Source organism: Passer montanus, unplaced genomic scaffold (assembly GCF_014805655.1).
Source record: "Passer montanus isolate IOZ18808 unplaced genomic scaffold, ASM1480565v1 scaffold38, whole genome shotgun sequence".
In the NCBI taxonomy this organism is placed as follows: domain Eukaryota; kingdom Metazoa; phylum Chordata; class Aves; order Passeriformes; family Passeridae; genus Passer; species Passer montanus.
In genome coordinates, this window is record NW_024368596.1 from 7,112,460 (window position 1) to 7,140,027 (window position 27,568).

The 27,568-nt window shown below is 41.5% G+C and overlaps 2 protein-coding genes across 4 annotated transcripts; one reads left to right on the forward strand and one right to left on the reverse strand.

Annotated features, from left to right (window-relative positions):
• Positions 1-208: 208 nt before the first annotated feature.
• On the reverse strand, positions 209-20,166 carry LONRF3 (LON peptidase N-terminal domain and ring finger 3). Of its 3 annotated transcripts, XR_005628438.1 has the most exons (13): positions 19,380-20,166; positions 18,123-18,241; positions 17,439-17,561; positions 15,068-15,223; positions 13,455-13,698; positions 12,691-12,781; positions 9,422-9,536; positions 8,901-9,022; positions 8,069-8,227; positions 6,902-7,064; positions 5,973-6,122; positions 3,103-5,264; positions 209-2,685 (listed from the first exon to the last, which is right to left on the reverse strand). XR_005628438.1 is itself a non-coding variant. In XM_039717315.1 (12 exons), the coding sequence occupies exons 1-12, from the start codon at positions 19,999-20,001 to the stop codon at positions 5,106-5,108; spliced, it is 2,223 nt and encodes a 740-aa protein (XP_039573249.1). In that variant the 5' UTR covers positions 20,002-20,166; the 3' UTR covers positions 209-5,105. The 3 variants fall into 3 exon arrangements, 2 of the variants coding, with proteins under 2 accessions (XP_039573249.1, XP_039573250.1); XM_039717315.1 differs by having other exon boundaries at positions 209-5,264; XM_039717316.1 differs by lacking the exon at positions 15,068-15,223 and having other exon boundaries at positions 209-5,264.
• On the forward strand, positions 20,136-27,147 carry LOC120506118. The gene is made up of 3 exons (XM_039717269.1): positions 20,136-20,221; positions 20,572-21,064; positions 25,354-27,147. Exons 1-3 carry the CDS (start codon positions 20,136-20,138, stop codon positions 25,522-25,524), a joined length of 750 nt encoding a protein of 249 aa, XP_039573203.1. The 3' UTR covers positions 25,525-27,147.
• Positions 27,148-27,568: the final 421 nt, after the last annotated feature.

Genomic DNA, 27,568 nt, shown 5'->3' on the forward strand with positions numbered 1-27,568 from the left:
CAAAAACCAGCAGCACCTGCTGTCATCTTATACAACATCTGAGGTTTGAACAACTGAATTTCTATGGTCTGGCTTCTTGACTTCAAGTGAGTGTTGTTGTGTGACTGCTGGATACAGTTGTTCTTTGTTCCTTTATCTAAAAGACCTGCAAAAAGCAGCTCCCCTGTAATATTTGTTTGCCTCTGTAGTTGTTATGCAAGCCAAAGAGTAAAGAAGACAAAAATTTTAATTAGGAAACAACTCTCCACACAGACTTTGTTGGTACAACATAGTTATAAGTACATCTACAAACACATACAGGTTCTTTGGACTATGATTGTTTTAAAATATATTTTATATGACAATGCAAACAAATCTGGAAAAAAACAAATTACTTCAAACTTATGTAGAGGTAGCTGAACAGTATTCTGTCCAGTGATATGAGAGTATAACTTAAGTTTCATTTCAAGTTCATTACAGTGCACAAAAGGATGTTTTACAAACAAATGGAATATACAAGTCCACAAAACATTTTATTTAAAATGGCTTGATAGATATATTTCTGGCACTCTTGTAACCACATAGCTTGATGGAATTAAATTGGACAAGTATATGGTTCTAAATTAAGACATCTTACACAGATAGTCTTTTGCTCCTCATTTTTGTACTTCTCCCGTTCCTTATCAGGGAATTATAGAAGCTATTACATTGTTTTTGCTACACTTCTGCTCTGTAAACCATTGTTCTGCAAACTGAATGTAAAGATTAAAAGCTGCATATGTTTTATATTTATAAAATATATGGCTATGACTATTAAAAAGCTCAAGAATGGCAATAACAGAATACAGGCACTTCTATGTGAGGGTTACTTTAGACCTTATGAAAATCCAACATCAGTAAGCACTTCACATGATACCTGGATGAGTAAGTCAATGTAATAGTTCAGGTTTTTATTATCCACCATTTTAATCCTGTCTAAGCAGATTAGTTTCTTTCTTCTTTCAGACAATATTTATTTAGCAAAGTGTTTCAAGAGAGTGACTTTGCCCAAACTACCATTTTGCTATTGCCATAAGACTTTCAGTGATTTACTAGGCTTTAAATAAACCCCAGCTCCTAAACTACATGCAGCACTAGTTACAGTTTCAGTTGTGAATTAAATGAGAACTAAGCAGGGGCTGAAAAGAGGGATTGTGTTTGTCTGATGTAGGACTTGGGGGAAATGGGGAGCACTACCATAAGTGCATATAGGTCCATGGGGTTTTTATGCACAAAACCCCTATAGATAATTTTCACTTTCTTTTTTAAATGTTTGTGAACATGTTCTCCATTCCTAAACATTGCATTTAAATACAACTCCTGTCATTGATTTAAACACCAGTAAAACTTCAGCACCAAGTAGAAATCATTAAAAAGAAAAAAATTCACAATGAGAACAATCAGCCATTGGAGTAATTTTCCCAGGGAAGTGTTGGATTTCCCAGCATTGGACTCTTGTAAGATTTGGCTGGCTAGCCTGCTGGACCATCTTGTCTAAACCATGCTTTTGCCAAGAAAAGTTGGACCAGCTGATCCTTGAGGTCCCTTCCAACCTGGGATTCTACGATTCTGTGAAAAGAACTATCTAAACCAGAACTCAACTCTATGAAGCTCTTTTTCTACAGCACAGATTCACAGACCTGCTACATCCAAATCCACTTTTTTTTTTTTTAGGTTAAAACAATCTTTGGATTAATAAATCCATGGTTGAGGTGTTCTGTCAGTGAGCAGTGGTGCAGGACAGAAGGACGGGCGAGCCACACGTCTGACAGCTGGTAGCTGGTATCTCTTATTGCTACATTGTCATGGAAGATAGCAGCACTTCAAGGAATTACAGAAAAAACGCAAGAGGAACTTTTACAGCTAACACCAGAATGTCACTTAAGACTTAGCATAAAGGCCTATCACACCATTTTATCATTTCATTATTAAAACTACTGAACTACTGTCTAAGCAGCCTGTGCATTACCTATGCCCCACAACAATTAATCAATACTTCTGACCACACAGGAAATGCAAGTCTGAATCATGATTTCCTTTTGTTGGGTTTTTTGTTTTTAGCAGATGAGCAAGACTGGTTATAAAACTGGGTTTGGTGTCTAGAAAATGTGAGCAGCCTAACTAAATATTCCCCCAATTAGTACTTTATCTGATCAATGCTATTTCTATAATTAAACTGAAGGTATTTTTAAATCTGTTCAGCTGTTTATTCATGCCTGTGATAAATGTTGCATTTACATCTTTGTACTTATTTATGCAACTGAAAAAATCGGTGGTACTGTGGCAAACCTAGATTTTTTTAAACACCATTACTGAATCCTTACCATCTCAGCATAATATGAAGGCTAAGGGTACTCCTTGTCCAGTTTTTCCTGGACAGGTTTGTGCTCTCTAGCATCTATCTTTCTCAGTATTGGTTTTCATTTCTGATGGAATTTGCAGACTTTAGCCATTAATCTAGGATGTGTGGCCATAGAGCAGCCCCAGCAAGAATGCTACTGTACCTGTGCAGATGGAATTTTGATTTGTTGTGCATATGCAGGTCACCTGCTTGCATTACATGCAGTAGGTCCAGTGTTTCCAGGCTGCAACAAATGCACTGGGTGTTCATGATGCAGGGCATGTACACAAGTCTCTGCTTGGAAATTCTGGCAGCTTTACTCAAGGCTAACAGAAAAGACAATATTCATCTTTAAAATCAAGGATTCTTTCCATGACATCTTTTCTAAAACAACAAAATAGGCAGAATGATTATGTAGAAGACACAGCGTGCAGGATAAAAAAATAATTACATCAGTGAGAAAACAGTTTAAATTAGGTATTTAAGCTCCTTTTCTTACAGATAAGAGTAAGAAAAGTGGAAGCTTTTTTTCCTGTGGGAGCAATATGAGACACTTATGCTCTGCAATAGTACATAATGGTTTGTGGAAGAATTGCATTTAATGCAGTTTCACTTCCAAACAAGTAGAAATCATTTTGTTGACTTATGAACACAAAATGCCATAGCAGGTGTCAGCCACCATCACTTGGTACTGTTCAGAAGATGTAGGTGTTTTTATACATTGTTTACAGCATGCCAAATACCATTCCATGGAGGAAGTGCAGCAATCCAGCAGAATGGAAGGAAGTTACAGCATTTCCAAAGTAGCTCAATGCAAACAGGATACAGATTCCATGTGCACCACAAGGCTGAAACATGTTTGTCTTCCATTTGCTTCTTTGGTACCCTTATAAAAAAGTTCTACAGAATTTAACAAAAGGGGAACAAAGGTAGCTTTATGAAAACTAATTTTCACTAACAAATATTTCTGATGAGATAATGGAAAAACATGCAGAAAAACTACATTAAATCCTACTGCATTTTTCTCATAAAGGCATGAAATGGCAGAGTGCTATCCTGCATTAAAAAACCCAAGGAAATTTATAGCATTCTATAACATTCTCACTTCATTCTAGTTTTTGCCACTGAAAAGGAAAAGAGTAGCTTAGAAAAAAAGGCCCAGTTTTGCTCACATTGAAATCAGTGAAAGTCAAAATCAGATGGAGGTAAGAGCAGTCCCAGAAAATGGTACACTGTAAGCAATAAAAGCAGCAAAACAAATATATCAACTGTTGATTAAAAAAAAATCAAAACCAAGATACTTCCTGTTCTCATTTCTGCCCTATTTTTACCTGCTTTATAGCTAGAAGTAATCACACTAAAATTCCCTTGCCTTCCTTGGGAGATAACTATTATTAGCAACACTACCCAATCTCTTAAGAGAAAAGCAATGGCTGGGTAGAGATTTGAAGCTAACAGAAGCCTGAAGGTTGGGGTGAAATAAATAGCATTTATTACAACATATTCCTTCTTATGTGACACAAACCACCCTCTGAGTCCTACAGTTCAAAATAACTCCCCCCTCCCCCTCCCATACACACACTCCAAAGCCAAATCCCACCAAACAGTTAAAAGAAATAAAACTCATCTTAACAGCAACAAGAATTGATGGGAACAAAAAAAAAAACAAAAACAAACTATGTATTAACCTACAATGAAATGACACCAGTACTTCCAGTTTTCTCTAGGATAAGCCACTTTCCATATATTGCAGCTCTTTCTTTGCAGTTGTTTGTAGCCATTGTCCATTTTTGCAAGAAAGAGTTCAGATAAAAATTCAACTTCAAGTTATTCCGTTCTGTGAAATATTAGGGGTTAGATCCTTCTGTCACCACTATGGTCAATTCCCACTGACATCAACCATCAGGACTTGAATTTACCCAAGCACAACCAAATACTTAAGCAGGTGCTTGACTGTTTGGTTGTATCAGGAACCTCTCCACAAGCACAGGATGAACCTTCAACAGCTGTGCTTGAATTAACTCAGACAATCTGTGTATTTAAAGACTTCAAGGCAGGATGTTTTGGGGGCGTTCTTAAGCTACAGTAGAACTGGGGATGAGTAGAAAAACATTCAAAGTATTTGAACACAAATAACTGAAAAATTATCAAAGCAGTTGCTTGTGCACTGCAAGAATCATAATTTTTGCCCCCAGTCATAAATACAGGGTAAAAACACTATAAATAGAGCAGCTCACTTTCCTTTAGTGAATGAACACATAAATAATATACATTTTGAAACAAAAAAAAATCATAGTGCAAAAATAAATTATCAAACAGAAGTTGTGAACATTATTTTACACAATGCTATATAAAACCTGAACCATTTGAATAAAAGACTTTGCAGTTCACTGAAATAATGCATTAACCTTAATATTTCTGCTTCACATTAAACTGCACAGTTTATCCTTTATCCACTAAAAAATAAAAATAAAATAAATTAAAAAACCCTTAAGATTTTTAGAAGGTTTATGGCAAACAAGATCACTTTTTGTTCTATCACATTTGTTATTAATTTAGCAGTGCAGCGATTGAATACTCATCTCAGTTCCAAACGGAAACTACTGAAGTATCCATAAACATCCCCTGCTCTTTATAAAGTCATTCTCTTTGAACCTCAGGCTTGAAGCATCCTGACACTCAGATCTGTAAGACATTATTGCAGTGGGGTGAAGCTCCAGGGGCTGCCCAGCTCTGGCGCTCACCGTCACCGCGGCCTGGCGCGCGCCATGAAGGTCAGCACGCGCCGGATGCCGCTCAGGCGCTCCCTGAGCGACTTCATGGCCAGGAACGGCAGCTGGGCTCTGTTCTCCAGGGGAAGCACAGCCAGGACCCACCAGCACCAGGCTGGCCCGTTGGGGTTAGCCTGCAGGCGGGGGCAAAAAAAGAAATTAGAAGTCAGGATTCATACGGCTGGTAAGGTCCTGGTTTTGAGGATTTAACTCTGAGAACGCAGTTTTGGATAGCCATGTAGCAAGTGGATAATTTCGTTGCCAGCCTAGTGGCTTGTGATTACTGGTTGGCCTGAAACAGGTTACAAACAAGTTGCACCTTTCCTAAAAACAGAATGTTCAAATAGGATGCATTTCTATTACCAGCAACAATTTATAGGCTGAGCCTTCTGGATTTTTAAAAATCTGTTTTCCTCCCGTGTTATTACTGACCCACATCTTTGCGATTTCTGTCTTCTCCATACTTTATGACACTACCTCATATTTAGCTCGTTGTTATATTCCGTTATTTGCAGTCTTTTAACAAAAGTAACAAGTTTCCAGTTGCCTATTTACTGTCAGTCATTTAACTGGGCAAGTAGAGCAGGCAAAAAGGCAGTTCAGTCTCCTGGGATTAATGCACCGAGATAAAAAGTCTCAGAAAGTTATCAACATTAAACATAAACTCTTTCTTTGCAGTTGTGCTACCATTGGTGTGTGGCAACAGAATTTAGAGGCTCAGCTTACGTGGGGTAAATGCAGAGTATTCATATTTTCATCTTAAAACACAATGCCTGCCAGCTTATCGGATATCCCTGCTATTTCTGTCCCGAAAAGTTACATAAGCCACTGACTGTGGATACCTGTGGGTCAGGATCCTTAGCTGGCATTGGACCAAAATGACTGAGAATTCGACTTTTGAGTGCTTGCTTGAGGGAGTTAAACCACGTATAGGCCTGATCATAGACAGAGTCATGGAGAACAAGTAATGCAGCATACTCTTGTCCTTGCACCTGGAATGAGAAATGAGAGGGGGGAGGTTATTGTTAGTTCAGTCTGCATGTTGGGGAAGGCATAGGATTTTCAGGATTGGGTAAGGACAAAGAAAAAAAAAAAAAGTATGCCAAAAGAGTTCTGGAATAAATAGTGAGAGCTCATTTGGTGTTTTCCCTTCTGATGACCCTCCCCTATCCAAATTCTTCACTTTGCCTGTATTCTAAACCAAAAATATCTATTTGTAGAATTTGCAGTTTCTGGATTTTCATATGAAAAATCCTTTACACAAATAGCACACAAAAACAGAAAAAAAAGATTGTGCAAAACTTTAAAAAAAAATTCAGTAGAGCCTCAGAGTAGACAATGTCTACTTCCCATTACATACCAAAAGCTCTTAAGAATTAATGCAAGCAATTTTGAAGGTTATGGTGCACCCAATCCTGCTGCTGCTTACCTGAATAGGGATTTTTAAATGGCCCCAATACAAATGGTGTAGGGTTCCCCCTCCACCCTCTTATAAACTGCAGTTATTCTGTCTAGAAGAGCAGTAAGATCTCATCCTGGATTCACTTAGTCTGGGCCTCTGACAAATACCTCCAGGAAACCCTCTTCAGTACATGGGCAGTGTGTGTGCATGCTTGTGCTAACTAGTATGTGTCCCACCTTAACCATGAGCAGTTATTAAATACCACAAATTTGTTTTATTATAAACTTCTACCAAAAAAGCCTCCCTAAAAACATATATGCTTAGAATTTCAAATGTAATACAATTTAAATGAAATATTTCTGAATTTACCTTTTGATCCTCAATGTACTCAATATCTGCTGTATTATATCCATCACGCTGGCTGTGCTGGATCACCTTAAATCTCCTCTTGCCAATGCTGTCTACAACAGAGCGACCATCAGCAAAGAATTCAACATTTCTTATCTCCAGAATGCAGCCATAATCTGCAAACCTATTGAAATCAGAACAAAAGCAAGTAAACAAATCTTATTCTCTCCACCCTGAGTTCCACAGAGCTGCCATACAGCCAGTCCCTGCCACAAAGGTATTTACCAATGTCAGCTCATTTCCATTGTTCATAGCACTGACCTGCTCCAGTTCAAATTATTCCACAATTGTTTGCAAAACTATCAGGAAGATTCAGACTGTCTAATCTGATTAATGCTAACTGGATGTTTTGGAATACAGGAAACATCTTATGAAACGCAAAGATACACAGATCAGAAACAAACCTTCTCCATTATCCTAACATGTTCAGTCAGTTTGTACAGAAGAACAAGTGCAATTCAGAATATTAGCATTATGGAAGAACTAAGAAATCCATGAAGAAAAAGGTTTTTGCACAATTTCAGCAGATTTTACTTTGCAGGGGGTTATTTTCTGCAAATCATACTCTTCACAGAGTATACATACCCAGTAAGTTTATAGCATAAAAAGAGGGAAGAAAAACTAAGGAGTTGAACATTGAAGTCAAATTACCTAAGACTGACTGTAAATGGCTCAATGTAAATGCTTAGCCAGTCCTTAAGAAGGTCCTGTTATACCTCTGCAGCCTCCACTATAAATATACAAAGGATATAAACATATCCTATAATTTAAGGAAATTTAGCCCAAGAACACACGTTACTGCCATTTTGATTTCTTGTGCCAAAACAGTCAGCAGATTTAAAATCAGGAGAAAAATACACTTTTTTTCATGTATTACAGGAGGTCTGCAGCTCAGCCACATGTGACACACATTCAGTTATGAGAGAACAGACCATCATATTAGTCAGAGCTCAAGAGAAAAACTTCTGTCTCCTCAATGTCTTTAACCTGCAGGATCAGGAAGAAACTTTCTCTACTGGAAAACTACCACAGGCATTACAGCCATGGATCTTTCTGCACCTCTCCACTGGCTCCAGACTAAGAGGGTGCCTCTTAGGGTGCCTCACAGGGTCCAAGCTGTTCACTCACCCCTTGACAGGGTCGCTGATGCACATCCCAAACTGTTTGGTGCCTGTCTCCATGCACCGCCGGATCATCAGCCGGTAGCAAGGCTCAAAGATGTGCAAAGGACATGGGACTGTAGGATAGGCCATTGTGCACACAAATATGGGAACATTCTTATTTAGGCTGTAAGAAAGAAAGGAAAAATCAGATAGGATGTTTTACCAAACTACTGACCCAAGTCTCACATTGTTTAAAATGATGACATCTTTAAATAGAAATTATAGCATCTTTAGAATAAAAATTTTAATGGAATAAAGAAAGCTAAAATTATTGGTAAAAGCTTAATTCCATTCTTACTGGAATGGTAAAAGCTAAAATTATTTTCCCTTTAACTGACTAAATACTCCAGAAAATTATATACCACTTAATAACAGACAGTTTTTTCATTAAGCTTTCTGGATTTGCTTGTGAAAGCATTATTGGATCTCTGGTATTGCTTCTATTTATTTTATTTCCCTTAATCCTATTCCTTCCCTATCCAGTATATTCCAAACCCCATCCTGACTGCTTCTCATTCTGTGCCTTTTACAGAGGTCCACTGAAAGCAGACATTGCTTTGTACTTTGTTTATAAAGCAACTTCTGGATTTCTTCTACTTCTCTTTATTCTTTAGCACAGTGTTTAGTTGTTATGCTCACTCAAGCACAATTTCCCCTGAACCCTGTTCTCTGAAATCACATGGTACAGAGAAAGAAGCTCCATCAGCATCTCAGCTCATGTTCCACAGCAGCCAGAGCCACTCACAGCCAGTAGCAGCAGAATTAGAGATGGGATTTTACATAAATGGATTACGTACTTGGAAAGCTCTGCTATTTCCTCTTCATAAATCTTTCTCCTTTCAGTGAGTTCTTCTGGAAGATATCTGGCTATTAGCTCCTCCATTAGCACTGTTTTACAGTATTTCCTCATAGCCAAGCACTGCAGTAAGAACACACACAAGCAGTTAGAACATCCAGCACTTCAGTGTTTGGTGCCTGTGCAAAGGGCATCACCCCATTTTCTGATGTCTGTGAGTCTATCATCTCTCAAACTTGCCACTGAAGAGTTGTTTTCTTTTAACTATTCCCTGTGTTACAGACATTCACTTAGGAAATCTGGAAAGCAAAAATCACCTACAGATTTTCTAAGCACAGGCCTGGTCCTAAGGTTCGAACAGAGACTAGCCAAGCCTGGCAACTCACAAGAGCATTTTAAAAGTCACCTTCTTCCTGAGTTAAGAAATATTTATTTTGTGTTGGGAAATATCAAGGTTGTCTGAAGATGAAGTGGTCCCTATCACTTGCACTTGAACTTATGCTAAAAAAATCCAAGAATTACCTCTGAGAGCCCTTCCTTGCACAGGGGACATTTTGGGTTGTGATCCAGGCACCTCTCCAGACATTTGAGACAGAAGGTGTGTCCACAAGGTGTAGTGACAGGTTCATAGAAGAGCCTGGATTGGAAAATCCAAGAGCAAAAAGACAACAATATCGTGTACTAAAGTAAAAGAAAAAAGGTGCTACCAAAAAAACCCAGAATTCATTCACTAACTTAACTACTGACTACTACAGGGATAAAGTTGCTTCCTGCTTTTAATTTCTCCAACCAACTTTTGTATTTATTCAGCCTACAGACTTTGTTATTGCCACCCAACATGAAAGGCAGCCCATGAACTCCGACTTCAGTGAATGTGAGGGACAATATTGTCACAAATTTCCAACAAGCCAGCATTTAATTTTCCTGTGTGAGCAATAAACAGACCCAGAAGCTGGATCATCTGACTTCACTAATGAAATTGAGCAATCCTTCCACAACTATTACCAAAATTTTGTGATTACTTGTATGAGTAGAGCTAAGCACAAAATACCTATTTGCAGTAATAGCCCACATGAGTAATTACAATATACTGGGACTTGGCATGATTCTATTATTGCCAGCTCTAATGGGTATTTTTTTCTTTTAATAGAGTTTTTAACCTTCAAGGGACTGCTTTTCTGGAAAATGAGTGGCAGGAGGTTCATGTTTTATCTGGAAGAATATTTAAATATATAAGGCCAGGTCCTCAGAATATCATGGTACCTATTTTTTACCCATTTCAAGGACCTCTATGACACTTATTTTCATGTAAAGATTTTTTTCCTTATTATGATTATGTAATACTGGAAAGTCATGTTTCCTTGTCAATAAAGACCTTAAGGAGATGTAAATAATACAGAAGTTTTTTTAAAAATATAAACCATTCAAATCTAAAAACTAAATTGTCTGGAATATACTGTATTTTATAACATACTGTCTGAACATTTTAAGGACTTAAATACTACTCTCATTATAATTTAAGTGAATTAATTTTTCTTAAAAGTATTAGTGTATCAAAACAGTACACTATGTTCTGTTAAACATGGAAGTTAAAACACATAAACCCAGGGTTATCAGCATCTTTGACAAGATGAGTGTATTTAAGAACGCAATTGGCTTTTAACAAGACTGCTATAGAGAGCTCATTAAATGTCATTAGTTACTAAAAACATTGACATTTAAGCAATGGAACATATGAAATAGTATCTAAAATGCCACACCTATCTTATTGCAACTTGATGGTGTAATTGAAAACATTTGTTAACTGTTTCATGAACAAAACCTCACTTAAACTATGTGAAACACTAAATTCTACCCCATGTTCCAGTAAGCACTGCATTGCATATGTAATTATTTGGTAGGGACTGACTTCATCTGAAATGTAGCACAAAGACAAGATACTCCTCTTAAGATTCCTGAGCCTGCCCTAGCTCCAACAAAAGCCAGCAGCAGCTTTTCCTAACTACTCCAAGAGGACCTGGACAAGCTCCATGACTTGCAGAAAGGAACACTACACACCAAGACTTGCCATGGCATTATTTTGAGCTGCTGTAACACAGAAACAAAGCTGCTGCAGAACAATGTTCCTTCTTTTCTCACTAGTACCTTGCTTTAACTACTTTGTATTTTCTGCTTGCTGCTGGAGCAAAGGTAGATCAATAACATTTTTGCCACTCCAACAGACAAACAGGTTAATAACAGCTCCTGCAGTTAATTGTGAGCAGGTCAGTAGGTTACTAGGTAATTAGTCCAAAGCATTCAGGAACCAAAACCCCAAAAGGCTTCTGAAGAACATGGCAGGAAGTAATTATAATGGGTCTGCATAAATAACCAGAAAGATCTTGGGAGAGCTTTCCTGAGCACAAGCCCTCCTTGGGCAGTGATGTTACAAAGCCAACATCCTTCTAAGGCAAAGCCTGCATTTGGGACTACAATTCCAGGCACAGCACCTATACCATCCTCTATTCTGTAAGGCAAACAGTAATCCTTGGGTCATTCCTTTACAAATGTATTGTAGTCTGGCTGTTTCTGATTTAACAGAGGATGAGAAAGTAGGATGAATTATTTTTATTTAAAACATCTGAAAAATGCTTTGTGGACATGATGATAAACAAGCAGAATCACTAAACCATCTAAGACTAATTGTGTGGCTTTCTGTTAGAGGAAAGTTTTGCTCTTTGCATTATTGAGTGTTTTGACAGCTGCACAAACTTTTGGAACATATTTCAGCTGTAGACAGGCAGAGGGAGAGGGGGCAGATCTGATTTATTCCAAGCAGAAGCAAATTAGACAATACAGCAGTTGGTCCTCAAAGCTTTCAGTTTGTCTGAAACAAATTGAAACCTCCTCCTCTGCATACAAACAACAAAATCCAGATTTCTCAAAACACAAGCCTTCAGAAGTAAATCCCTGAAGAGGCTATCTGCTATTTAACAATTTTAAAATATTGTGCAAAACCAACCCCAACATGAATTATAGATAAATCTGGGTCATTAAAAAAACCAAACACCAAGCAACACCCCCTACAGCAAGTGAAACACCTTCCCAATATTTCTAAGTCAGTAAAACCCCCCCACATAACATATTTGCTAAAGTGAAAATGTTTTGTACATTGACAAATAGATGCATTGACAACTCCTACTTGTTTTACCAAGCCATTGCTGTTCCTAAGAAAAACTGCTGTTTTATTAACAACAATTTTCATCAATGGAAGAAGAAATCTTCAAGCAAATGGAGTGACTGCCTCAGTAAAGTGAGGAACACATCTCTTAAGCAAGAGTTAAAACATACTCTTACTTACTCACAAGATCCTCCTATTGCAATACCTGCAACACAGTGCTTTACATGCACACTCAAATATTCACTGGATGTGGTCTCTTTAGGTATTTTGTGCTTTTCTGACAAACAAAAAGCTCTACTAATTCCCAGGTGAGAGCTGTGGGTTTGTGTACTGTGTCAGTGGTGAGAACAAATCTTTCAGACACCTTCTCTGACATGCTTAACCCCCACGTGACTTTGTGTGCCCTTTCCAAAGCAATCACTAACCCAGAGAAGACCAAAGAGTCCTCATTCATCAGCAGTGCTCAGAACCAAAGGTCTAAAAATGCATCACAGGAGTAGCAACCACAGTAAAAGCTAATTTTCACGTCACAGGCAAAAATAAGTACCAAGCAAGCTAGAAAATCTCTAGGTCATAAAAGGGAGGAAAATACAGCTGGAAAGCTATAGATATCTGTGAGAAAAGAACACACCTCATACACAGGGAGCAGTCCAAATCTGATGGATCCACAACTTCAAATGGAATATGTTGTCCAGTACTATTTTCCCTAATATCAACTATGTCTATCAATAAGAAAAAAAAATAAATGTAGTTGAACAGAACCATGCAAACACAATGCCATCTCATGTATTTACACCAGCATCTGATATTTAAATGTGTGTTGTATATACTTGCAACTTACTCAACCATGAAGCATCATTAGAGTAATTTCTAGGCAAAGAAATTCAGCCTTGGCACAAATCAGTGCCTCTCCCCTTAATTTTGGTCACATTATACCCACTTACAGAGGGATAAATCTGGCCTTGCATTAGCAATCAATGTCAAAACACTTTTTGTTAGTACTGAAAGTCTAAAGTGAGACAAATTCTTCTCTCATACCATTGCAAATACATCCCACAGCATGAAAACAAAGCCAGGTACCAAGAAAAAATAGAGGTTGCTCTTTTAAACTTTTAGAATTATTATAGAAAGTGCTAAAACCATGTGCAACACTGATGTTCTTTAAAATATTCAGAGCTCTGCTGAGAAAAGCACATGACCCAACCTTCTTTGCCCCTATTTAGGCTTTTTTTTCTCTCTATCCACAGTAAAGCTTCCACAACCTGCATGTCTTGATTAGACAAAAGAGAAAATATAAAAGGCAAAGTGGAATTTGGTCCCTCTTTGTCTGAATCTTACAGAAGAAAAGATTCCATGGGTGGCATGCCATGGAACCTGTCCTGTAATTAAACATACCTTTCTTCATCAGTTTGCAGGGCACCTCGGAATTTCGCATCTCCTCTGAGCAGCACTTCCTTTTCAGGAGGCTGCATTTCTCAGAGAGGAGAAAAGTAGACTCTGGCACAGAGGTGAATTTGTTCTCCTCCTCTGAGCAGTCCTTTTTGCTCTCTGTAATTTGTATAGATTTCCTCAAACTACCAGAAGTAGTTACACTTGGTTCCTCTTGAATGGAAAAACCCTTTTTCTGTTCCACATTGACCTGTGTGAAGAGAGGACTGACATTAGACCAATCTTCCAACAACCTGGTAAGGAAAAAACCCAACCTGCCAAAAATCTTCAATATTATAGCTCACCAGGAAGGACATTGTAGGTCAAGAAGCAAGAGTTTGAAAATTGCTAATCCTAATTCAAAAAACTTAAACTTCAAAAGGCAAGAAACCAACAAACTTGATTTCCCCTCCCCACCACTGAGTGGTTTTAGCCCTTTTGTGTGGCTTTAAAGCTCAAAGGTTGTAAAACTGGATTCAGGCAGAAATATGGCTAGATCTCATGTTAAATATATTGTTATCACTGAACCTATGGGAAAATGCATATTGTTTACATCCTGGTGATGGTATCACCAACAGAAAAACAAAAACCCAATTCAGTTCATTTTAAGGAAGCAGTAAAAAAAATACAAAATTTATAAGACAGAAAATGCCCAGAGCTTCCACTTGCAAGGCAGATTCCTTTCTCAGAGGATAAACCATTCAGGGTTTATTCTGTTATGGGCACAGGACATCCTGTGAGCAGCCACTGCACAGGACATCACCTGTCAGCTTTGTAACATCACCTCCCTGGATGGACCCAAGACTGGATTGTGATGTGTAACATGCAGAAAGATGAGTGAACTCTCCCTTGAATGGCTTTGTGAAAGTCATGCAAAAGGGTTTCTTGACAGAATATCCTAACAGCCTTTCCATGGGGCAATGTCACTGATTGTTTCTTATCAGTCTCAACAAGGCAGCTCAAAATCTCCACTTGTTTGTAAGGACTAGCCAAGTTTTCTCCTAAATATACCATATATGCAAACCCCATCCCAAAGTTCATTCAGGTCTCAGTAAAGCAGAAGTGATCCTTACAAACCTATGAATGTAAACTTCTGCAGCCCTTTACAAAACTACAGCTGCAAAACCAAAACTATGAAGTAGCTAACATATCTTATGTAGCTCTACAATAACCTCTAAGTATTGTACAGACTGAGGACAGAATGACTTCATTACTGGCATCACCAGCTATAGCTCAAGTTGAAGCTGTAGATTTTAGCATTTCACAGTTTTTGAGGGTATCTAGAGCCAATCTACAGAGGCCCCTTTCCACTACCAACTACTTGAAAGACCTAAAAACAATTACAGGAGTAGAACCCACTCAAATCTGACATAAAATTTATCAGAAAACTTCTGTTAACGAAAAAAAGTCAAATAAGAAGACTTCAGTAAGTTCACACTGTTTTGTATGTTCTGAAACGCAGTAAAAATTTAAGAAAATGTATCCTCCTGTCTCCCAGAGGCAAAAAGGAGAGAAGGCTTCCCAATGTGAACACAAAACACACAACAAATTAAGAACCACACATCAGACTTGATCTTTACCTTGAGCAACCTTTGTAGGTTATGGCTGGTGCCTCCAGATCCCACTGAATTTAGGAGATTCCCCTTTAATCTAGAGTGATGTGACAACAGCTGCAGGATATCGGGTAAGTGTTCCTGAGCATTTCCCGGGATGAGTGAAAACAAACTAAGTAGAAGCTGTGATATAAAACAGAACACTTCACTGCTTAGTTCCTTCCTTGCAACCTCTACATGAAAAAGCAAGTAAGGGAATAGCTGAAAGAAGCATCTAGGATTTTGTTAAAACCATTTAAAGAGCCCTTTAAACTAGGGTAGGAACAAAAAGTGCAAGAGCTAATGCAATACAGGCCAAACAGACAGCAAGAAACAATTCCAGAGTTAAACAAGCCCACAGAGTTATTAACCATTCTCTGTGATGTGACTCACACATGCCTTTGTCCTCTTTGTCCTGCAGTTCAGGGCTCACCAGAAATTGTTAACATCTTTCTGAAATGTTTTTAGGTTGTTGTGTTGGTTTTTAGGTGGTTTTTTTTGGTTTTGTTTTTGTTTTTTTTTTGCTGCACATCATCTTTCAGTGGAGTTTACTAGTACAGAAAGCACTCATCTCACAGGCTTAATCCAAGATCAGCTGGGTAAATGTGTCTGATATTGTAAACTGTAGCTATTTTTAATTCACTTATGTGAGAATACAAAAAAGGTAGGCAGTAGAAAAATGCCTTTTTTTTCATTTTCTATGAGAAAATAAGTGAATCTGTTTCAAGTAGCAGCTTGAAGCCTCTTGTATGGCATAGATTATCAGATGAATATTTAAGGAAAGAAACAGACCTAAATAGAAGATTCACACTTCAAAAACTAATTTCAACATACTACTGAGGTGATCCTGCTGATGCCTGAGGAAGCCACATGACAGCTGAGATTTCTATTTAAAGCCAAAAAGGATTTCACAGGATCACACTATGTCCAAACTAACACAGGCAGACAGTTAATACAAGCAGAACATCACAACTGCACCCAAAGAATTTGGTAAAACCTGGTATGTCACTGTTATGTGACCAGCCTTGGAAATGACCCAGTAAAATATTGCATCATGGATGAACTCTGTGTCTGATGAGTGCACGAGTAATTCTTTCAGTCATAAGAAGCCTAGTTTTTCTCAGAACCCCACTGCTCAGAAATTAAATGTCTTGGAAACGGCTATTTGGAGTCAGAATTCAGAAACATATCTGTTTGTTTCTGGTCTTTTTGCTCTAGTGCACAGAAAGTCTTCCAGCATGACTGTGAGCACAAACCATGACATAATGACAATGAAAGACTGCATGGAACCCACTGGGGGAAAAAGCAAACAAAGCCCTCAAACCTCAGTGACAAAAAAGTCCTCAGAGGCTGAAATCTCAACCATATATAAAATGAGATAGAAATTTGATTTCACTGCAACCATTCAGTGAAATTTGATTTCACTGCAACCATTCAGGTTATGCTCTGTTACCTTTGTGAATAGAGTTTTACTGCAGGAATCCTACTGTGCTTAGAAAGCCTTATGTGCTACAAAACATAGAAACCTTAATGTTCCCATCCCACCAGTAACTGAGAATGGCATAAATACACTGTCATAAAGGAAAATAAAACTACTATATTTTTACTGCCATAACAGAGCCTTTTAACTATGACAACAAACAACAAAAAAATCATCAAATGTCAAAATACTGACAAGATATCAGAAATTTGAGGGGTGGGCAAAACAGTAGTATTCACAAAAGCCATATAAGAATTCCCACACATTGTAGGTTGCATCTGAAAAAAGCCTCAGTGCAGATCCATTTTTTTACTTATTTAGCATTAATTATTAGCAACCCTAAAAATCTATTTTAAAACTGCTCCTCCTTTGTTGACTGCTTCCTCCTTCACACCTCCTGCACGCACTGACACCCGGGCAGCATGACTGGCAGTAGGAAGGAAGCTGCTGCTCCCAAGTGGAGTTTGATGAGTGCTGCGTGTTGTGTTCTGCCAGTCTCTGGCCTGATACATCATTCAATAGCAACTCCCCCTCTTCTGCACTCCAGCATTGGGAATAGATTGCCAGGCTAGGAATCAATTAGAAATTTGAGAATTACAATAGTCTGTGGGTGGCAATTATTAACAATTCCGTTTTCCTTCAAATTTTTTGATGCTAACATGGTAACTGTTTCCACTGAATGGCTGCTGAGTATATTTTCTTGCTACCTTCCTATCTTAGATCAGCAATACACAACTCAAATGTGAACAACAGTCTGGATTTTTATCTCCATCCTGCTCTCTGCAGTAATGAGAGAGAGGAAAATAAAAAAATCATATCCTCCTTTAAAAGAGGCGCCTGAAAACAATTGTGCAGATCCAGATGATTTAGGGAACTCACCTTTTGTGCCTCAGACTTGGCTGTCTTGTTCCCAGTATCTAGAGCAAGGCAGAATAGAAACTCCCTTAAAGCTTCTTCTGTTTTCCCCAGATTAGCTAATGCTTGTCCTTTCCTTAGGTGACCCTGCAAGGAAACACATCCACAGTTGCAGCTTTTGTCAAGAGAATATGCAATAAAACCACAGGGAAAGTACAAAAGATCTTTCTGAAGAAGGAAAAGTTAGACAGGAAAAATCACTACAACTATGTCTTACACCTAGACACCACCAGTGCCTGGGAATCTAAACACAACAGTCCTGAAAATTATAAGCATAAACAGGATATTCTTCCACTCATGCAAGTATGATTCTCACAGCACCTGAGCCCAAGTGATATTGGAAGCATCTAATTCCCTCCTACATCCACCTTCTAAAATAGTCATTTTGTCCTTAGCATCCAAGTTTTACAGAGTTCACAAAAGTGGTATTTATCCAAGTCAAAGATAACAGCATGGCTCATTCTACAGGACTAGCACTCTCTTTCTTCACCCCAGGAAGCTCAAGAATATAAAGGTTAAATGTCTGCAAATTGCAGGAGTCCAAAAGTTACAGGACTTAAAGCCTCCCTCAGATTCCACTGCCTGACCATTCTAACCATTTCAGGGCACTATCAAGGTTTTAAAAAAGTAACTGGAGTCAGAACTTACTTTCAACCAGTAGGGCTGGAGCCTGCACGCCGTTTCTGCATCGTGCAACGCATCTTCACAAGCTTTCAAAGTGGAGTTAATCTGGGACCGGTTGCTATACAATAAGTGGTCATTTGGAGCTGTAGGAAATAGAAAAAGTGGTTGATTAGGCAAAAAGAAATTAGTTACATAAGCTTTATTCCCCAATTTTAAATTTTTTTTAAACACATGTTGGTGCTTCCAAGTTGCGCAAAACCAGAAAACATCCAGTTTTTAAATAACTATGCACTAAATTAAATCTGGAAACCTCTTTGGGCAACTCCAGACAAAATGCCAGCCATGTCTTATATAACTGCAGAGAACATTGCATAAATAAATGCTGAGACACTCACACAATAAATTACCAACACTGACTGAGGATCAGATGGTTGGTAGAGACACACAGGAGGAATTTAAGACAGCAGGAGGAATGCTGTGATACTGTAGGGAAGAGTTTCAAAATTGGTAGCATCAAAGTTTTTAAGTGATAAATTAGGGTCTTTTCATGCCAGAGCTCAAAACACGGGAAGAGAAGGGACAGCACGAAGAATCAGGTAGCGTTACAATGATCACCGAGTTACACCCACTGCAGCACCGAGACACAGCGCGTGCTGGGAGAAGGCTGGGCACTTTTCTCGGAAACATTTTCATTCAAGCGAAACGCTTCCCTATAATGCCTTTAACGTCTACTTTGTACTTGCACCGTGAGTCACTTTTCCTCAAACTGCATGAAAAGGACCGCATCAAAAGTTCTTCCTGCGCAGCCCCGCGGGCGCTCCCCGGCGCTGGGGAGGGAGCGCGGGGCCGGGCCGGGGGTGCGGGACACGCCCGCAGCCCGGCACACATCCCCGGCGCTGGGCTGCGAGCGGCTGCTCCGCGCCCGGGGCTGCTCGGCGGGGATCAACGGCGCCGGCCGGGGGGAGCCCAGCCGGACCGCAGGCTCGGGCTTACGCAACCGCTGCTCTCCTGACCCAGTTTCACCGCGGGCCGAAGAGCCGAGACCCCTTCCTGGGGCACCCCTCCAGGCCCCTCCGGACACCCGCCCCAGGACCCGGCCCGGGGAGCCGGCGGCGAGCGGGAGCGCGTCCCCGGCACGCTCCCGGACACCGGGGTATCCCCGGCCCAGCCCCGGGCTCGGCGGAACGAGAGCCACCGGAGAGCCAGCGAGCCCCGGCCGGTGGAAAGTTATCTCTCCCAGCGCGGAGCCGGGGACCATCAGCGGGGAGAGGGAGCCCTTACCTAGGCTGACCGCTTCGTTGTACTTCTGCAGGGCGGCTTGGAGCTTCTTCTCCTTGTAGAGGAGGTTCCCTTCGTGCCGGAGCTGCGAAGCCTTCACTTGGCAGGGGAACCACTTGGTCAGCAGGTTGCTGAGGATGACATTGACCCGCAGGAGCTGCCCGGCCGCCGCGCCGCCCGCCTCCTTGCACAGCACGCAGCGGGGCTCGGGCGCCCGGTCCCTCTCCAGGCACTTTTTGCAGAACGTGTGTCCGCAAGGCAAGGAAACGGGCTCGAAGAGGAAGCCCTGGCATTTGCGGCACCTGAAGACGTCCCACTCGCGGGGTGCCGCGGGCTGCCCGGCGGCGGGCAGTCCCTCTTTGATCCGGACGCTCTGCGCCAGGCACTCCACCAGCTTCTCCAGCTGCTCGGCTTGCAGCTGCTGGTGGCGGGACGCCAGCTGGTACAGCGGCAGCGCCTCGTGCAGCCGTCCGCCGAAGGCCAGCGCGTCCGCCCGCCCGAGCAGCACCTGCCACTCGGGCCCCAGGCCGCCACCGGGCGCCTCCAAGTTCTGCGCCTGCAGAGCCCCGGCCGCCAGCTGCAGCACCAGCTGGGGCTCGGGGCGCGGCGGAAGGTGCGAGCCCATGGCGGCGGCTCTAGCGCGGCGGGACGCCGTGAGGCGCGGGCGCGGCGCGGCCCCGCCGGCCCATGGTGCTGCTGCCGCCCCGCGCCGGGAGCGGCCCGCGCCGCCGCCGCCGCTTATATAGAGGCGGGCACGTGATGGCGGCGGCGGCGCTCATTGGGCAGCGCCCGCAGGTTGTTACAAAACCAGGCGGTTTTGTAACGCGCCGGGCCCGGCCCGCTCCGTGAGGGGCCGCCCGGCCCGGCCCCGGGGCTCGCCGTGAGGGGCCGCTCGCTCCGGTCCCGGGGCTCGCTGCCCGTTCCGTGAGGGGCCGTCCCCCTCCCCGGCGCTCGCTGGTTCCCCGGAGGGCTCCTCCGCCCCTCGGACACCCCGTCCCGCCGGCGCTTCCCCTGACGCGGGGGCTGAGCCGTGCGGAGAGCTGGGGCTGTGGCTGTGGAGCGCTGCCCGCCGGCACACCGGAGTTCGGTGTGAGCCGCTGGTCTGCCTCGGAGAGACGCGGAATTGCTCCAGGGCTCGGTGTTTTGGTGCCTCGTGTAATGCGAAAGGAACCTCGGCTCCAAGTGGTTTTGAAAGGCGTGCCCGCCCCGGTCCCGGGGCTCGCCGTGAGGGGCCGCCCGCTCCGGTCCCGGGGTTCGCCGTGAGGGGCCGCCCCGCTCCGGCCCCGGTGATCGCTGCCCGCACCGTGAGGGGCTGCCCCGCTCCGGCCCTGGGGCTTGGCGCTCCCCCGGAGGGCTCCTCCGCCCCTCGGACACCCCGTCCCGCCGGCGCTTCCCCCGGCGCGGGGGCTGAGCCGTGCGGAGAGCTCGGGCTGGGGCTGTGGAGCGCTGCCCGCCGGCACACCGGAGTTCGGTGTGAGCCGCTGGTCTGCCTCGGAGAGACGCGGAATTGCTCCAGGGCTCGGTGTTTTGGTGCCTCGTGTAATGCGAAAGGAACCTCGGCTCCAAGTGGTTTTGAAAGGCGAGAATGCCATTTCCTGCTAGAACTGGAATCGCGAAGCTTTGTAGCTGCACAGTTAATCATTCTCTTTACGGGAATCTACGGAGTAGTGAAGCTATTTTCATGTCAGGTACTCCTGGTTTTATAGAGCAACTAAGGAAAACATTGTTGTGCTTATTTAGTTTTGCAGTGTGGCATGTTGCACGGCTCTACCTGTCCGTGCCAGATTCCGGATGAAAAGCACATGCCTTTTGATGTATCTTTGTTTTATTTAACAGCAGCCCTGTTGACCCTTTCAATCTGCGTGTTCCCACCAATTCTTGTTAGATGAGACAGTTGCACTAGTTGTGTAACTGTCTGTGCTAAATGTAGTCTAGGGAGAAAATCACCTGTGCTACTACAGAAAAGAAGCTGTTCTAAAAGAAGTTGTGTAATGCTTTTTGTTTGCAGCTTTATGCATATTTACAGTTACCAGAAATGTCCATGTTATGTATACATACACTTACGCTCTAAAAATATAGAGCACTTTTCACACTGTCTTAAAATCCACTGCAGAATTTGAAATTTCTGATGATATCCTATTACTGATATAATCAGCCTCCTCACGAAGCTCCAGAGAGGGGATGAAGGAATTAATTTCCATTTTCTTACTTGCAGAAGTGTCTGGATTCCCCAGTTTAGACTGTGTGAGCTAAGCAGGTATTAAGGGACAAGCCCTGCCTGTGGAGCTTGAATGGACAGGAGAAAAGATGAAAGAAAGGAGAGGCAACCTGAGTTTTGCAAGACCTTGTTTAGGGAAGATGCTTGAGAAAATTCAGATTACCTTAGATTTAAAGAGGAAAAAATAGTTTAAAGCTGCTTAAAATTTGGATTTTAACTTTTAACGATACACACTAATTCTGTGATGTTTGTGTCCAGATATGTACCTGGGAACAGAAGCCAGCCATCAGACCCTTTAATTGTCCTTTGATTCCTGTGATGTGAAGATATTTTGCATCTGCCAAAAATTTGGTCTTTGTCTCTAGGGTTCTTGAATCTTAAAAAAAAAAAAAAGGAAAAGTTTAACATCTAACTGCTGTTCTCAAGCAAGTCCTTTAATTAGAAAAAGAATTGAATAAGCACTGGTTTCAGTACTTTTTTCTGCCATCATTTATATTAGATAATTATCTAAAGTATGGCACAGGCTGCCAGCAAGTAAAGCAAAGAAAGGTGGGACAGTTGAAGCACTTAAAACTTCACTTAAACAGTGCTTCAGAAGAGTTAGAAAGAATAAGCGTTTGTGCTCAGGAGTGTGGGGTTTTCTCTCCAGGCTCCAGCTTCTAACATAGACTTCTTGTTTTCCAAACTTCCATGCAAGAAAATCTCATGCTATTAAAGAACAAAACCCTTAAGAAAAAGAAGAAAAATGCTTTCTTGTAGCCTTGAGGTCAGCAGTTGTCTCTATTGCAAAACTATAGTCTCAGCAACCCCTCAGTGTGTTATTTTATAACCATTGTCCTGAAAACCACTATGAGTCAAAGCCTATTCAAGCGAGGGAAAGTGACATAACCACTGGTTACCAGTAGCAATGCAGTGACAATCTCTACCAGAGATACGCCACCAGTATTTACATAGTTACATAGCAGACACTTAAAGAGAGAACTCGTGGTATAAAGGGAGGGGTTCTAGCAGAACATGGATTCAAGATAGGGAAGGGGAATGGATTTATCACTGGAAATGCAATCAGCATTTGTGCTCTGCAAGGGACTTGCACAGTTCCTATTCTCAGTGTATGAAAGCATCTGCAGAGCTGGCTGGCAGTCTGGGCACTCTGGACTGAAAGGAGTCTCAAAAAGGCACTGGGAAATGCACTTGTGGGAATTCTCTTCTACCAGCAGGACGTAGCTGAAACATTTCAAGGGAAAAGAGCAGCTGTGCTTATGAACTACTCCCCGTGGTGGGAGCTGTGTGCTTAGGAGGGTTCAGAACACTGAGCTTTATCCCAAGCCTGCAAATAGTTAAGACCTTATGACAGATGGCCCATGGGCAACAGCTCTGTGACCCTCTTTTTCAGGGGAGAAACCAGCTGGCTCTGCCTCCCCTAGTTCCTGGTGTGTGTGGTGTTTGGTAAATGTTAGTACTTGGTGGGGTGTGACAGGTACAGAGTGAGCTGTACAGTCACTAACAGCTAAATACTTTAAAGCCAAGATACTAATTTACTGTTCACTATAAGTCAAACAACTACTAAATATTTGATTCTGATATCAGGCCTGGCTCTGCAGAGACTCTTTTAGCAAAAACAGCTGTGTGAATTGATCATACATAATCTAGATATGCTGGGGTGTTTTTATATAACACATCCTGAAAGCATAGAGTTTTCATACATTCATACATATATTCATGGACTTGGAGCAGCAGTAGGTCATGAGGTGTACTTGATTAGAAGGCAAAAGAAAAAAAGAAAGAGGCAGAAAAGCACCCTCCTGCCTACCTGCATTGTTCATGAGCTCAAGAACGGATTTATCCTTTACTTAAACAGAAAAAGTTAAAGTGAGGAGGTGACTCACTCTGCAAAAGCACATCTCCCTTGTATGATTTTTCTGCAAAGGGAGGCTTAATTTCTTCCTTTTAATGACAATGAACACAATACTGATCTTCTTCCAGCAGTTAATGGCTGGCATAACAGGCAGCATGAGAGCATGACTACATTCTTCAGCCTTCTTCTGAATCAAAAAAGTGCATCAGGCTTTGAGTCCACAAAAGCCACCAATAAACCTGCACTGCTCCCCTCTCAAACACAACTAACCCAAGTGTGAAATTTCAAACCACCTGACAGAGCTCCTTCTCTAGTGGAAGAAGGGATGTGAAAAGTCACATCACAAATACTGCCACAGATGGCTTTTTATTTCCACGTGCTCTGCACGTGCTGTAATAGTCCATAGCAAGAACAGATTCTGACTGACGGCCCATGCAGTTGAGGCAATTTCAGAGAAGCACCAAGCAGGAAGCCTGACCATTATGTCAGGAAGCTGCACTAACATGTGCATAGGGAACAAGAGGAGAAGATATGTATGTTCTTCTGTGTTATTTTGCCACTGAACCTCTGAGTGACTTTTGGCAACTATCTTTACCTCTTCATTCTGCTTATGGTGACTCCTCCTTCATGGGCTGAACATCCTTGCTATCATACACACATGTTACGCTGAGAAACTATTAAGCCCAAGTTTTACTTTAAATCTGTTTAAAATTAATTAATATTGAAAGAAAAGACATAATGTTCTGTCCTCTATAAAGGAAATTAAAGAAAAGTGTAATAGAGAAGTTTATGTTCATATGCCATGGTTAGAAAATCACTACAATTAAGACACAAATACATGATCCAGTTTAAATAAATGCAAGGCACCAATAAAGAGAGCAATGCTATCACAGGGTGCTGCTTCTCAAGGAAAAATACCATCAGAGCCTGCAAAAGGTTCTTGTTACCTACTGGTCCATGAAGTGTGGAATAAGAAAAAAACCCAGAGCCCTTCCCACACAAACCCCTGCCTGCTTAATTGATGACTGACTGGTGATCAGCTTGACAAGACCTCAGGCCCGACAAAGCAAGTATCCCACTCAGGCTGTGTCTCTCACTGTGTGACACTGGAAGGGGGATTCACAACGTGCCCTTGGAGCGTAACCAAACCTGGAGTGACTGGGATAAAATAATTTCTGTTCAGACATACCCAGATTCTTAGAAGGTTACTTTTGTTCTGCAAGGCTACAGCCAGAAATTCAGTGAAATTCAAATTCCAGGGTATTTTAATTGTGAAGAAAGAAGATATTTCAGCATTGAACAAATATTTAACAAGTAATCCATTATGAATTCTGAAAACCCCAACAATATTTTGAAGACTCTCGTTTTAGCAAAACTGAGGAACTATCTGCTATGCACTCCCACTAGCCATTTTGGTGACAACTTCTTTACTAATCTCTCAGGAGGAAAGGCCAAATTTTTTTAATTCTTAAGTACAGAGCAGTGAACACCCCAAGTTTTCAAGCACCCATCAGCATACATGGTAACCTCCAATTACAGTAAACTGCTGCTTAATGTGTGGCAAGACAAATTCAAGACTAAGTGGTCCAGAGAACATGACAAATGCAGTCAAGAAGCCTTTCCAGTTCTGGAGAACACGAGCAATTGTTGTTACAGAACCACCAAATGAATATATTCTGTCTAGAAGGTATTCATGGATTCCTCTGCTCTGACCAGTAAGAAATGACATTGCAATTGCCTTGAGCAACAGGTCATTTCACCTCCATGCAGCAGAATTCCCGTTGTCAGAAACAACTTCACTTAGCTCAGCTGAGATCCATTTCAGTTTGAAACAATGTGAGCCTAAACAGCTGGAAGGGAAGTGTTGTAACAAGGAACACAAGGATGTGTGCTTTGTTTCACAGCCTGTGGTAAGCCAGAAGACAAACCAGCTTCACAGAGGAATTAATGCAGTCTACAGTTCACCTGGAAGGTTAAAGACTGAGATGCAGTATGGATCAAAGCTGAAGTTATTGATGAGTCCACTACAAAGCAAATGGAACAGGAAGCTTCTGAACAATTTAAAATCCTGCTGATGGTTTGTTTGAAACTACAGGACACATTCTTGCCCAGGTTTTAAAAGCTTTCTGGACCACAGCTATTCATCTATCTTTAGATTGGTATGGACTGCTGTCAAAGAAGTCTCCTCTTTAGAAGTGTGACAAATAAGCCTTACTATGCTTGTTGTGATTTTTTAAATCCAAAAGGCAAGTCATCCTTTCCTACACAAACATCTGTGGGAGTGTAAAAGGCCTCCTTAACCCACAATTTAATTTCAGTAATTTTCTGCAGGGAGTGAGGAAGATAAAGGCAAGTTCTACAACCATAAAACATGAAAGAGACAAATATGGGTGGTATTACTGTGATAGAAACCCTGTAATTAGCTGGAATAAGCCAATGCTCAACAGCAGCAGTGGAACTTTCTAAAGTACATCTGACTTCTGACAAAGTGAGTTCCAGAGCCACAGCCTGCTGTCTTTGGGCAATTGCTCACAGCCTCCATGTCTTTGCTGCTGGGGAAAATTCATTCAGGCAAGGAGCAAGGAATTAATCAGTTTTTTGGCAAAGCTCTTAGGAACATACATGTGGTTAAATGAGACTTGAAACACGTTTCACATTAAGGGAGTCCTTCCAAGGTAAACTCACAGGCCAAAGGAGTAACTCAGAACAGACTATTCCAGTACAAAGGGAGGGACCTACGATGACCATCCAGGCCAACTGCCTGAGCAGCCCAGGAAACTCCAGCCTGAGCTTAAATGCTTTCGCAGCCTGGGGGCTTGGAAATCCTCCTGCCTGTGACTTCCATCCCAGCTGTAGGCAGCCCTTCATCCTGGGGTCTGGCCTGCATGACTGATGAGCTGGAGTGGGCTACAGGATCTCTGCCTCTTGCTGCTCACCACCACTGCAGGTCAGAGGTTTCTGCCTGATGTCAGCTGATTTCATGGAATCAAACACACAGGCAACACAGGAAACAAGAGGCAGGCATCTCCAGTTACAAAACTATGAGATAACAGCTATTTAGCCCATTCTGATCAACCAGCTAAAGAAACAGATTTCACCTTTCCACTGCTGTAATTATATGGAATTAGCCCTGGAAGCCCAGATGATACTTCTGTCTTGATCCACAGTCTTCCAATTTTCTTCCAAATTAGCCTTTAACTATCCATAGCTAAACCATAGTCACTTAGTAAGAAACGAGGCAACAATTTTATGCAAAACCCAAGATCACATTTGTCATACTAGAAGGCAGGAGTGGGTTTGTTATTTTATTTTTATTTGAAATAATGCAGAGCTTTCTTATGATACATACACATTGATAGGGCTTCCGGTAGCACACTTTCAAAAAATTAGTTATGAATCATAATCAGAAATAAATGACTCTTACATCTATTAAGACAGTTATTTAAAAAAATGTTTTGATGAATCACGCAAAAATGTTCACAAAGAGCATTATATTTTTTCTTAGATAAATGTTTTGTTCTTTCTAAATCTTACAAAAAGAGCCTGTGCTTTTAAACACTTGAATTGAGAAAAAATATTTACAGCAGACATCATAAATACCACATTGAAGTTCATAGAGGCAAAGTGGTGATGGTCCCCTGTTTTGCATTCACAAAACATGCTGAGGGTTTCAGATTTCTTCCATAAACTCCCAATTTAAAAGTGTTCAGTCTTGGATCTTCAGTATACTCCTCTTCTCCAAATCATTCATTTCCTTCAGTATAAGGGCAACATTGTATCTCAGTTCTTGAAACTTTGCAACTGGCACCTGAAACAGAATGCTCAGGTTAGGAAACACAAGACATCTCAGGAACTTGACTAGGGCATGCCTTGGACATGGAACATTCTGCAGTATAAGGCCAATCTCTTTTAAAAGACTTAATTTTTGCAGACTTAAGACAAAGGATTTAAGGTTAATAAAATTCAGGTAATTCAACTAAATCCACATGGAAAAGGAGAGAGGGAAAAAAACAGAAATGACACCTAGATTGTACATTTCCTGTACTGCATCATGAGAGAAAGGAAATACTCAAGGATGTAAACTGAGAGCTGCTTGGGTGATATGAAAGTCATGGACTG

What these genes read in the sequence shown, in the direction of transcription:
- LOC120506118 (XM_039717269.1), top strand. Translation starts at nt 20,136, where the DNA reads ATGGCGGCGGCGGCGCTCATTGGGCAGCGCCCGCAGGTTGTTACAAAA. An exon ending in CGCCGGGCCCGGCCCGCTCC is followed by an intron (nt 20,222 to 20,571) that starts GTGAGGGGCCGC and finishes TGGTTTTGAAAG; the next exon opens with GCGTGCCCGCCCCGGTCCCG. An exon ending in TGAAGCTATTTTCATGTCAG is followed by an intron (nt 21,065 to 25,353) that starts GTACTCCTGGTT and finishes TTTGTTTCACAG; the next exon opens with CCTGTGGTAAGCCAGAAGAC.
- LONRF3 (XM_039717315.1), bottom strand. Translation starts at nt 20,001, where the DNA reads ATGGGCTCGCACCTTCCGCCGCGCCCCGAGCCCCAGCTGGTGCTGCAG. An exon ending in CAACGAAGCGGTCAGCCTAG is followed by an intron (nt 18,242 to 19,379) that starts GTAAGGGCTCCC and finishes TATTTCCTACAG; the next exon opens with CTCCAAATGACCACTTATTG. An exon ending in GAAATAGCAGAGCTTTCCAA is followed by an intron (nt 8,228 to 8,900) that starts GTACGTAATCCA and finishes TCTTTCTTACAG; the next exon opens with CCTAAATAAGAATGTTCCCA.